The 13,918-nt window shown below is 33.4% G+C and overlaps 1 protein-coding gene across 1 annotated transcript in view; it reads right to left on the bottom strand.

Moving 5' to 3' along the window:
- Window positions 1-4,056: 4,056 nt before the first annotated feature.
- Window positions 4,057-13,918, bottom strand: part of LOC134530874 (serine/threonine-protein phosphatase 2A 56 kDa regulatory subunit epsilon isoform) — a 198,193-nt gene continuing 188,331 nt past the window's right edge. Inside the window, exons 9-10 of the mRNA XM_063366140.1 lie at window positions 8,590-8,819; window positions 4,057-5,615 (exon numbers count right to left, since the gene is read on the bottom strand). Of these exons, the coding sequence (XP_063222210.1) occupies window positions 5,531-5,615; window positions 8,590-8,819 (315 nt within the window). The 3' untranslated portion in view covers window positions 4,057-5,530. The remainder of the gene's footprint in view (window positions 5,616-8,589; window positions 8,820-13,918) is intronic.

Raw genomic sequence — 13,918 nt, 5'->3', positions numbered from 1 at the left:
CATCACCTAATAAATATGTAGGGAAAGAAAATGGTAAATATGTTTATTAAAAAAACTTGGGGAAAAAAAAAGTGTTTTATACAGCTACCTCAAACCAACCAAACTAACCTTCACTTCAGTTTTTTCACCCTATTTTCCAGAACCAGCTACTCTACATATTGACCAGAAAATACAGGTATGTCCGATACATTTCACAAAACACGTGAAATATTTTTAAAATGCTGTATTCATGCAAAAATGAGTTCACATTTACATATTTAAACCCTAGTTTTTACAAGTTTTCATTCTTAACGGCAGCCATGCATTGCATTTTAGTTCAGCAATCTTACAAACACAATTTCTGTCAATTTCCATTGGAATCTGGCATCATTATACATTATTTATGTTTGTTTATTTTGTTTTTGAGCAGTAACGCCTGATTATATTTTTACACATGCACGTACCCACCCACCCCCACCCATGCACACACAAACAATAGTTCACTTTCAAGTATGAAATATCTAAAAAGTCCATGTTTTGAATCATTCACACAATTGTTTCTGTTACTGTTTTGCGAGACACAAGTGAAATAAATATTTTTTAATACTTGTGTATTTAAAAGGAATAGTGTTGTTCATGTTTTGGTTGAGATCCCATCAAAACATCTGAACTGAGTATTTATATTAAACAAATGACTTTACCTTAACAGTGAACATTGGTACATGACAAACTTACAAGGTATGAAATGTCAAATATTTGTAACAATTGAATACCTATTTGTTTTTTCAAAGTGTTAGCATTTGAAGTCAAATTGAATGGTAATAATAAACTATTTATAGTCATATTAAAAATTTTAATATTCGCACAGGCCTAGTGATAACACTTGTTATCACGATCATGTTTGTGCTGAAACAATAAACTTTCAAGTGCTGCTGTTATAGAAAAAGTACATTCCAACATTAAAATATTTTCTTTTCAAAGTTTGTTTGGTGTGTTACAAATCGATAACCTACAACTGTCATTCCAAAATTGAGTCATTTTCCAGTGCTTTAAACTGTAAATAATAGCAGGATGTATGTTTTTTGAGCAGTGTTTACGTGTAAAATTAAACGTACTTCAAGAGAACTGCAGCACGTAAATATGAGATCATGCTATGAATGATTGAAAAATAATGGCTATGTGATTTTTTTTTTTTCACCTGACAAATATGTATTGAGTTTTAAGAAAATAAGTCTGGACTCTAGAAGGCCAGACTAATAAATTCTACTTTCCAGCAGAGTCAAGCTGTAGCTATTTGCTCGACTCTGCTCGAGTTTCATTGTGTCTTGGCCCATCTTTATCTGTAATATCTTAATTAATTAATTTGTAATTACTTTGTAATGTTAAATTTGACACATTCCAATTGTTTTGTAAAGATTAAATTTAAAACATATTACTAATATTAGTAACTCACGTGGTACAAAATCTATGTTCATTGTTTGCTTGTATGCAAAGTAGGACAAATAAGAACTAGCAATAATTTTCACCCAAACATTTAACTTACATCGTTTGAAAATTTCAAATATATCAATTATCAATTGATCATAATCACTTAGTTGTAAATATGCTTCTCCAACTATATTGTAGTGCAAAACTAAATTATCTCACACTTTTAATCTGAGTTTTTTTTGCTGGGACCTAATATCACACATAATACTTTGATGATAATATAAAATAAGAGATAAATTATTCATTACAGTAGAAAAACAAAGGGCACTGTTTATCCTTGCTATGTTAAAGCAGTACAGTAATTCCTAGATTAACGGGCACTTGTTTTAACAGACACTATTGATTGTTGCAGTTAATTTGGTTAGCTCATTACTGCGGACTTACGAACGAGTGGGGTTGGCACTACTTGAATATATCCAAGCACTGCACTGCTTACACACGTGAATAATTCTTGATTGCATGCATGCATAATGTTATCAAAGGATGACACTGCTGTTTTAAAACAGTGTCTGCATATACTTTCTTCCACGTCTATAACATTAATATTCACGAAGCATGTGGCAAAGTAAACGACAGCCAACTCACCCCTTCCACCAGCCATGTTATGACTACGGAATCTGTGCAGGTCAACTTGCCGAATGGTGACGTATACAAGGCATTCTATTCTAAACCGTTTTGCAGCCAGACCTTCATTGAACAGCCACTCTGCATTTGCAGTGAGTTGACCCAAATTAACAATACAGATCAAGTTCTTATAGTTCATTGCGTTCAGTGACGTGCTTAATTCTATGTAGCCGTATGGATGGAAAAAAGCAAAAACCATAATAAATCAACCTCTAGCTATGGGAAGAAGAAAGGTTTGCTTTGAGTTTTACCCTCTACATTGTCTAACCGCCCCTCATCAAAGGCATGTGAGGGGAAACAGCCACTTGTCATGCGTGCTCTCACTTCAAGCCGATTTACGTTTCGCGACAGTGCCGTGGCTGGCCTATCAATCCACCAACGAGGTTGAAAATATTCTTCTAGGAATTTGAAGGCTTTTTGTGTACACTCGCCCGGCGCGTGTCCGTGCCGCTGAAACAGTGCTGTTGCCATCACTGTACCGTGACCGCCGGATAATTGCAGAAAATATTTTTTTGTTTCACTGCCGTATCTTTTGGTGAAAATATACGGGCGAAGTTGCCTGACGACGAATTAAACACTGTCCACTGTGAATAGAAATCAATTTGAAATCACGGTCCTTGAAGTTAAGGGCCAGTCACGGCACTGTCACGTGTAAATATGCCTTTCCTCGTGTTCTTTATTTCACCCTCGATCTTATAAGGTCACCAGACTTATTCATTTATAACCTTTATCCATGCTCTTAAAGTTTTGATTTTTTTTTAGTGTGCCACGACACACCATTTTGCCGTGCCGTCTGGCATGTCACGAGTTGGTCGTCAAGTTTTTAACTGCATGTTAGGCATTTTTGGAAGATCTGGGAACGTAACCTGAGACATTAACATTATTCCTTATGGGGAAAAGTGACTTAACTAACAAACTTTTGCTTAACACACAATTTCCGGGAATGTAACCGTCCGTTATTCAAGGACTTAATGTAATTCGAATTAAAGGGTAAAGGTAACTAACATCCCATACCCACTGTAATTATTAAAGGGTTACGAAATTTCCAGTAATGTAACAAGACACTATTGGTATGAATACAGGATGATCTCAAATTTCTGACAACATAGAACATGTGTGTTATGTGACAATCTCAAATGAAAGTCAACCCTGAATACAAGATGACCATATACATGCTACTTGGTAATATAGTCATCTGCATAGTGCTGCGTAGAACTGATTTTTATTGTAGTTTTATGGAACTACTTATATTGCAAAACAAATTATCCCATTGACATTAAAAACAATAATTGGATGGCACCCATCAATAGGCTAATAATGATCCAAATGTCAAAACACAAATACTGAGTTTTCATTATATGTATATTCTATTTCTGAAAACTAACACATCGTTATGATAAGTAAAATGTAAATAATTATTACTTTAATATCTACCAGTTTGGGGAAAGACTGGCATTAAAAAATTTTATGGTGAAAGTATCTGCAAATGCATTTTTATCTTGTCATAATTCCTACACTTGGATCACTATTTAATCACTGTCCAAATGGCACACAACTCACTTCATTCTGCAGGTTATTAAATAACTTCACTCAAACTCATCTTGATATCATTAAAATATTTTCTAGAATCAAGTTGAAACTCAACTTGATCTTAAAAAAAAATTGCAAGTATGATTGTTCATCAATTCCTTTTACATTAATACACCTGGTTTAAAAGACTACCTTAATAATCCAATGCACATATATGGGCAAAAAACACAGTATGTAATAAATATCCAATTGAAAAACCACCCAAAACCATAACTTCCCCATTTATACTATCCAGGAAATGGTTTTTAGCTTGTGGTGTTTTTTCCATTCGTAATCCCCTTAGCCTGAATTTTAAATATAGTTATTAAATTTGCCACTCCGGTATCAGCTGATAAAATAAAGTAAAAAAAAGGATCTACAACTTTCAACACAACATCCGAACAATAAAAGTGAATTTATTTTATTATGTGCAACAGTCCATTTGAGTGCAAATTAATTTCCATGCTATACAGAAAACTGTCAGACACTAAGGCAATGTCTTAACAAAATATATATGTATTTTGCAACACTTCAGGAACTACGCATTCCAAAATTGTTACTATTTTTACTGTATATTTTATGCAACATATTCAGTAGTGTACAGGTTATACTTCAGTAACAAATCTAAAACAATTAAAAAAACAACAAAAAGAAAACAAAAGATTACAAATATCTTACAGTCATTACAAAGGTATTATACCTCGAGACTTGTACCCACTGTTTCAGTCCAAAATGTTTCTATAAATCACTTACTTGTATTATGCATATTTATTATTTTGGCAGCCATGACTCACATTCTAGCCACCTTATCAATTATAAGCTTATGGCAAATACAGTTATTAATAATTATTACTCAATTAAATTATTCAATCTTCAAAATTTAAAGTAATGTAATCACAGCAAGAAAACTGTAAACATTTCTGTCAGCGCTTGCAGTAAAACTTAGCAAGAGAAAATATTTTTCCCCACTAATCTAACATACAACTCACGCTACTATGGAGAAAATGAACACACGTTTAACAACAATCAAACTGCTTTTCTCAAAACAAAAAAAAAAAATCTATCAAAATATCACATGATTATAGAATCCATACACACGATTGACATGGGAGAACAGCAAACAGTTAAAAATAAATAATGTATACAACACAAGTAGTGATGTGGCACATGAACGTAACAGAACAAGCCTCCTAGACTAGTTACAGCACATTACATCCATCCTCTCCGAAACTACTGAAAAAGTTGTAGAAGCTACGCTATCATGCATGTGTGTGCATCATCATGGTTTAAAAGGTCAGCCGGACAGCCCCGACGGTACGTACAAATGAAGCCAGAGCGAACCTGGGGCGAGAAGCAGTGTGCCGACCTCCCTCCGGGCACGCTCGGCAGTGTCGACGGTTCGACACCAGGGAATTATACAGCACAACATTACACGTGTATATATATATTTATAATATATTTATGTACATATGTATACTTATTACTCGGTCGGTGGAAATGCCAACAAATTTGTGCACGACAGTAGCACTTGGTAGAGACTAACATACGTGGTTGCTCGGGGAGTTCGTGGAAACACATGTACACGCGGGAGAGAAGAGCGGGAGGCAGATGCTTCAGCAGTTCCACCGTCACGGCCTCCCTTACAGTCGGTCCAAGCAGAAGGAAAAGTAAAGAAAACAAACACGGCGACTGCTTCGTTCACAATTCCTGAACAACCTGCACAGCTTGTAGCTTTTGGTCCTGGAGACGACACACGCTTATTTTTTTTTTTTTAAATTTCACACAACAAATATATTAACAACAAATAAAGTTTTAATGACTTTAATTCTGACAGATTATTTCATCACCATCGTCACCTGCACTCAAAACGTTATTTCTTTTTAACTTTGTTATTAACTTCGAGCTCGTTTAGTCTCTTCCACAATTCCTCCCGTTCTTTTTCACGCTTCTTCTCTCTGAAAATAAGTAGACAAGCACATCTTATCCACATCTAACTAAATTTACTGTTTTAGGGAATGATAAAACCTGTTATATAAGTAAATAAACAAAGTTAATATACCATATGAAATATTCACTAATTGTCAGTTATAATGAGACAGCATTTCATTCACATGAAGAGACACCCAGCATCGCCAATAATGGAAATACTGCTCTAACTAAATTTCCGATCCCACTTCCCTTGCCAATCACAAATTTTTCTGAAAATTACAGGCATTAGAGCAATGCCAAATATTAAAAAGCTATTTATAACAATATATTTTTTTAAAAATTCTTGATATCATCTAGTTGAATCATGCATAGATTTACAGCATAAATAAAATTACATTATGTTACAAGTACTGTTGGGGATGATTTCTACAATCTGCCAATTACCAACTATTCTACTTTAATTTCTCATACACCAATCCCTCACTTAGCATGACTAATGTATTCCTAAAATTATATGTGTTATTCAAAATTGTGTATTCCAAATCATTAGTCTCCATAAATAGCAAGACTAACTTACTTAATGTGTTCCAAAATGTGTAGGAAAATATTCTTGACATAATATAAATGTGTAAAATAACACTCAATGATAAATATGTCACACCATTTATCTTTATAAGCCTACCATCTAATACTTTGCATGACAAATATGACAGCATAACAGGAGATAGGTGGTTATGTACTTAACATCAGTCGGCTGGTTGGCTTGCCTGCCCGGGCGCGGGCGTGACCAACTCACATTGCGTATTTTTCCACAAACTTTCCAAACCATCATTTACTGGCAGTGAAATGGATAGAACTGTCCAGATATTGCCATTTTAATTATTTATAAATTAAAGTGCTTATTCATGTATCACTGCTTGGTGCAAACGAATCCTGTCAGAGCCGTGATTTTTTTTCTTTACACCTTTCATTTAACAAAATTTTCCATGTGAATCATCTGTTCATTTCTGTTCCAGTGTCTAAAGACAAAAATATTCCTGTTAGTACAACCAACAGCATAAGAGTTATATAAATGTTTGATAAGAGTCCTTATTTCTTACGATTGTGCGCACAGTTGACTTGCTTAAAACTAAAGTGCAACCGACATAAATGTGGCCTTCCTGACATTCTACATGCCGTAATACTTTTAGTTTTGTCTCAAATACTTAAAACATGATGCTTACGCTCTCACTTGGAAGCCACCATTCCAATATGATTCCAACTGCAGGTGCTTGTGCACGTTCAGTTACCGGCAGATGTTGCTTTGTGTTTTTGTGTGCCACTGGCTAGAGTGAAGTTCATCACGGTCCAATATGTGGCCGAGCGACAACGGTACGGCCCGACGGCATACACACGGAAGTAAAAACATTTGGTCCTTTACACTCCATAGCCGCAACTGAACTTGCTATAGATTATATTTATACAACAGCCAATAGCGTAGTCAGACCTGTGTGTACATCTCTTCCCCCCTCGCATAGTTAACTGAATGAGTTAAATGAATCTGTTGTTAACTGAGCTGAAGCAAACTTTGTGGCGTCATACCCAACATTTTTTTGCCCTTGGTGATTTTATGCTATCTGAAATTTACAAATATGCTATTCAAGACTGGGGCAGTAAAATTAACAGTGCGCTAAATGAATCGCTTAATTTGAAGACATGCTAAGAGAGGGATTGGTGTAATTGATTTGATTCTTTGATTTTGATTTCATCACAATTTATACTCTAATTTAATCCTGACTGTCTTACTCTGCTACAAAAACCTGTTTGTTTTTATCAAAACAATTATATTACAAACAATGTTTTTTTTTAAACTATATAAATAATTCCTTATCTAAGAACCCCAAAATATTATTAACTTGTTTTTGGTGGTTAATAAAACTAAAATCACTGTATTTTACTAAATTTTATTTAAAATAATAAAATACATTAAATAAAAGTAACATAAGTATTAAAAAATAAATTTGCTACATTTTTATACTATAAGAATAACACATTTTGTGATTTAATTGAAAATAGTGTGGAACATTGCAGTAACAACACAGGGAATAATGAAATTAGAATGTGATGACTCTTGCAGTAAAATAAGAGTGTTTTAGTGACATTGATATTAAAAAATTTGCCTTCAGGCATGAAAACCTACTTTTTATTAAATTGGAAATTAGAACTAAATGAGCAACTACAATTAATTGAAAAGCTCCAATTAAATGTGTGGATTAGTTATTTAATATTTATCAAACAAAATCAAGACTAAATAACCTCTCAATCAAAACCCTTCATCAAATGAAAAAATCCAGATGATTAATTGAACAAGGCTCCTAACATACTGACACAAAGTGTGAAGTCAGCAGTTTTAAAACTTAATAACAACAATAATAATAATCTGATTGTTAAAATAAACTATGTAAGCTTACAAATAACACACATTCATGGTTTTGTAAAAAAATAAATTCGTCATCTCTCTTAGAGTTAAAAAAAAAAAAAAAAAATTATCATGACATTACTTTGTTTTAAAACTGGACACTTTAGGTTACTTCAATCTCTTACTAAAAAGCAAAAACCTCAGTATCTTTTTGTTCCCCCCCACCCTAGATTGACACTGACTGGATTAGGCCAATAACAAACAAAAGCTGAATCGATGCTACCCTGGTTACTAGTCATGATATATCAAGTATGGTTGTATGCTGAGAATATACTAACTAAATAATTTCTTTAAAACATTTTACAATGAATCAATTCAGACTCTAGATTCTGAAATCAATTTGTTCTATTGTTATCACTGAAACCAAAATATTAAGAATGCATTGTTTCTGAAATCAAAGAACCCCTTTACAAACATATAAAACAAAAACCTTACTAAATAAATCAGGCATTCAAAAATTATAGAGTAAGAAATCAGTATGATCCGATTCAAAAAGTGAATGTGAGGCACACACAAGTGTTCTTAAACGCACAGATGCTTACTTTTGTCTCTCTGACTTGTAGGACGCGGTGAGCTCATCAAACAGTTTACTGTTCATCTCCATGAAGGTCTTGAGGACGTTGTAGACAAGTGCGACGATCGTCTGGTTCCAGTGCTCCTTACTGATTCGGTACAGCGCCGGGAACATGATCGGCATGATCACGTTGTTGTTCTCTTCTATCAGGCTCATAATGTACTCGTTGTTCCAGAAGTACAGCGCACGCTCCGCAACCTGCGGAGAGCACACAGGACATCATTCCATACAAAATTTTGAGGTTTTCTTTTCAGGCCAGTTTTGTTTTTAAAGCAGGAAATTTTCATGTTATATTTTTATTTTCATGGATTCTTTTTATTCATAAAGATAGCATATTATTGAACAAATATGAAATTTCTACTTGACTGATTCTGATGAATTTATTTTATTAGTAAGGTTTTTGGCTAACTTAAACACTAGGCTACACAAAATTAAAGAATTCTACCCATGAGGAGATAAAAATTGAGTTATTTGTTTATAAAATAATTCATTATATCTATAAAGCTAATCAAGCTTTTAAAACATATTCAATACCAAAAATGAACATACAAAAACTACTAATCAAAATTTTACCATTCTGCAAAATTCTACCCGTAAGGGGTAAAAATGGGGTATATATGTTTTTAAGTAAACTATTATATCTATGAACATAATCCAGCATAAGAATAGATATGGTAAGAATAATACAAATATGAAACTACACATTATTAATTACCCACTTTGCGAGATAAAATGCATACTTCTGAATCTACAAGATATGAGGGTTAGAAATTAAGAATGAACAAAAAGCATATAGAATTACAATATGGTTGTTTTCGCTTATTTTTTGGATTCAAAATTTAAGGGGGTGATGAGAATAAGTTTTGTTTTATCATAAAAAAAATTGTATCTCCATAGCAATTAAAGATGAATGTAATAAACTAAACATGAATAACTCAAATAATTACATAGGGTACATTTACAACTTATAAAAAATTCTACCCCAAAGGCTGTGAAATGGAAGTATATTAGTTCTAATGATCATACTAGAATAACGTACATTATATGATTTAATTTTCTATGTTCAACCGCAAAAAGGCTTTTGTTTTATTATAAAAGTCATATCTCTGAAGCTAATCAAGCAGAATGTTACTTATGCAGTATTATTTATAAACATTAAAAATATACCAGCTCTTTTTAACTACTTGCTGAAATTCAACTTTTTAAGGGGTAAATTTGTTTTAACATTATAAAAAAATCTGATCAAATCAAACCTAATTCAAGATATTGTCAATGATTATTAAACATGCCTTAAATGAAATTACCTATTCTTATTCAATGTTCTACGAAATATCACCTCTTAACTTGTAAAAGGGGTGAATATTATTTAAAAAAAAAAATAAAAACATATGGATCCAATAAATCAGTATCGGCAAGAATATTTTAATTTGATATATATAAAAATAAGTCGGGTTTTCCTTCCTGACGCTATAACTCCAGAAAGCACGAACCGATTTCCACGGTTTTGCAGTCGTTGGAAAGGGCTCGGGCTCCGTGAGGTTTATAGCAAAGAAAATTCAGGAAAAATTCAGGACAAACCAACATTTTAAGTAGATGGCGCCGGTGCGTGATACATTGTTTGACAGCTACTCATTGTTCTCTGCTCAGTTAATTTCATGTGACAAACCGGTATTGTGTTCACTGTGAAATTGTGAAAAAAAAAAAAAAAAAAAAATAAGTTATTCGTTTCCTAACATTTCAATTGGAAACCATCAAATAAACTACTCATTGTTCTCTGCTCAGTTAATTTCATGTGACAAACCGGTATTGTGTTTACTGTGAAATTGTGAAAAAAAAGTAAAAAAAAAACATAACGTATATTGTGCAAATTTTTATTCAATTTCAACAGCAGGCATTTGTCTTTAAGGTCGTAAGTTGAACTGTGTAAATTATGTGGATCGTGCATTTGAGGTTAAATTCACCACTCTGTCCATAGCCCAAAATGCCTAGAGGACGACGTGCCAACATCGGCCGCCGCACAAGACATGCAAGCCAGCAACAAGTGTATTCACAGAAATTAAGCGAATAAAGACAAAATATAATAAGAGAAAATGCCCGATTGAGACAACGCGTGAGCACACGAAGATCATTGGCATCATACAATCGCTTGGCATTCCAATATGATCCCACTGCGAACTACAGTGATGATGAAAATTTAGATATTGGACCAATGACGACTATATGCCGATATTGCAATGCGTTAAAGTTCAAAAGAGAAACGGCTGGATTGTGCTGCGCAAGTGGAAAAGTCAAACTGGATCCATTACTTACACCACCACAGCCACTGAAACCATTGTTCGATGGAAGTGATCCCGATTCCAGCCATTTTCTTCAACACATCCTTGAATACAATAACTGCTTTCGCATGACTTCCTTTGGAGCTAATATCATTCGAGAAGGCGGCTTCATGCCGACTTGCAAATCCTGATGATGTAGTAAATTATCCAACGGAGTTTTTGAACTCTCTGGAGTTACCAGGATTTCCACCACATAACTTGCTACTCAAAGTTGGTACAGTTATTATGATATTGCGTAATTTGAATCCACCGCGACTTTGCAACGGTACTCGACTTTCTGTAAAAAGACTTATGCCGAATTTGATTGAGGCAACCATTATTAACGGAAAGTACGCAAGTGAAAATGTATGTATTCCTCGAATACCAATGATTCCGACTGATCTTCCGTTTGACTTCAAACGATTGCAATTTCCAGTTCGCCTTGCGTTCGCAATGACAATTAACAAGTCGCAAGGCCAATCGCTTAGTGTTTGCGGAATAAATTTAGAAAATCATTGTTTTTCACATGGGCAGTTATACGTTGCGTGTTCACGAGTTGGGAAACCATCCGCTTTGTTTGTGTTAACGTCAGACCAAAAAACAAAAAATGTGGTTTACCAAAGAGCACTTCAATGAAACGGATAATTTGCGGACACGTATAACGCTTCGATTCAGTATTTACTTTGGATTCACTTTCATTTACTTAGAGAAGTTCAACTAAATAACACTTCATTTTTGTAATCGAAATGAATTCATTACTGTTGTGAAATGAAATACAATTTTTCCTTTTCAAATATAAAACAAAAAAAAAATTTTCTTCATCTTTTAATCACCAAACGAAATGTTACATAAAACGAAGCCATTTGGTGGCGAAACGGAGTTCGCCGGGTTTGCTAGTTTGATATAAATGGAAGTTATTAAAATTATTTTAGATTCCACATCTGTGGTAAAAGAATGGGATGAGTTTGGTTTTATGTACTTTGGTTAACGGATATTATCATATTTACTAAATCTATAGTTCTCAATTTCCAATTAGGAATCCCTATGGAAAAGGGGAGAGAGAGGAAAAATTTTGAATTTTTGTTTAAGTAATACTATGCATAACTAAGAATTAACAAATACTTTCAAAAATAATTTTGATACTTTCACTCTACATTTCAAAGATAGATGTGATTGTTTTAAAAATCTTAGTATGTACTGTAGGTATCTGTAAATAAGGTGAAAATATTAAACTATTTTAAGGATAGCCATAAAAAAAATTCAATTGTTAACGATGACACTAAAATGGGAGTTATAAAATCAGATACTTGATCAATACTAAAAATTAAAAAGGCTTAACCATAACTACTTTAGAAAATATAATTCTTAAACGTTATGCAGTGAATTATATATTTTATACACCTGACAATTTATTGTGTCTATTTACTTAGTCAAAATTTCTCAAATGAATGACATTCTTTTCTTACAATGGTAAATAAAATACCAGCAATAACCTGAAATTGCGTGAGCAAAGCTATGGGTACCGCACTACTTGGGACAATAAAAATAAATCTATAAGAACTCATGTGTTTGAAAAATATACCAATGGTTTAATGTAAAAATGAGTTAGTAATAACAGTTGCAAGAAAAGAAATAAAATAATTTTTTTTCCTATCTATTTATTATGTACATTTTGGTAAAAACTTCATGCTAAATAAATTACATCCATTGAATTTAATACATTAAAAGTTTAAATTTGTGAATTTAGTTAAAATTTATTAAAAAATGTTGATTAATTTAATGATTTTATGTGCATTAAGTGCTTAATGGTGTATCATTTCAATGTTATATGGTGTATTGATGTGCTTTTCGGCATAGTTACAGTTTTATCGCAATTCGCCATATATTCTTGTCCCTAGACATCATACACAACCCAAGTCGAAAAGTGGTGCTTTAATTTCACAAATAGACACTAATTGACAAAAATTAAAGAATAACTCCAAAAACATCAATTATTGTGAAATGTTACCAACACAACAGACCTAATACCTTAAAAAAACTGAAGGGTACAAATATCTATAATAAAATAGCTTTCCAACTCAAATTTTCATTACAGTTTTCTTTAAACACCTTGAACACATCTGGACATCAATGAAGATTACTCGAGGCAAGGGTCGGTCCTAGAATATTTCGTCCTGTTTTGGAGGGGAGGGGGGAAAAGGATGAGTTTCAACACACAAAAAAGTTATCTCTACCCACCACTTCCACCAGGAACTGGTTATTGTGGACGGCCAGTGGATGCCTACCTGACTGATATGCTTCTAAGGATAAGGGTGAGAGGAAACTCCCCCAAAACACACAGAATGAAAGTCGCCTCTCAGTTCTGTCACACCAGTTGTAGTTAGGTTTGATCTGGTGTTCGCCTGCCATATTTAATAATTTAATACAATAATATTTATTTTCAGATTGACTAAAATAGTTCTTGAAAGTAATAATCATATAGTTACTGCACCTAGAAAGCAGGTCTTGTCATTTGCAGTAAAATTATGCGTTTAGTATATGCATTGTTTTTCGGTTTTAGTAAGTAAATCTAACATTTATCCACATGATACATAATTAAACAGATAAGAATATTGTATTATATACTTAAAAATTACTGATACGTACGCACACCAGAACCTTTTATGAAATACAGCAGTTGAATTTGAAAATTCCCTGCTACAATTGATTAAACTCAGGAAATAGCACCCACAGAAAGTGGAATACATACAAATAATGCATTTGTGTTCACTACAACTGTGCATAGCTCACTCATTGGAATAAAGCACACAATTGACGCTCAGAAATTTTGAAAAATCATACATTTCTTTATTAGTGTATGTGAGCCAAGCACAGTGTCTAGCTAATTTAATATTTCTTAAAACCTTTTGCGGTTACTGAACCCTCCCCCCTCTATTTTAATCCAAGAGGGGGCGCCATTTTCAAATTTGGCCAGGGGTGCCA

This window comes from Bacillus rossius, chromosome 3, assembly GCF_032445375.1.
Source record: "Bacillus rossius redtenbacheri isolate Brsri chromosome 3, Brsri_v3, whole genome shotgun sequence".
Taxonomy (NCBI): domain Eukaryota; kingdom Metazoa; phylum Arthropoda; class Insecta; order Phasmatodea; family Bacillidae; genus Bacillus; species Bacillus rossius.
Note: the sequence above shows the minus strand (reverse complement) of the source record. Positions and strands in the feature narration are given on the sequence as shown.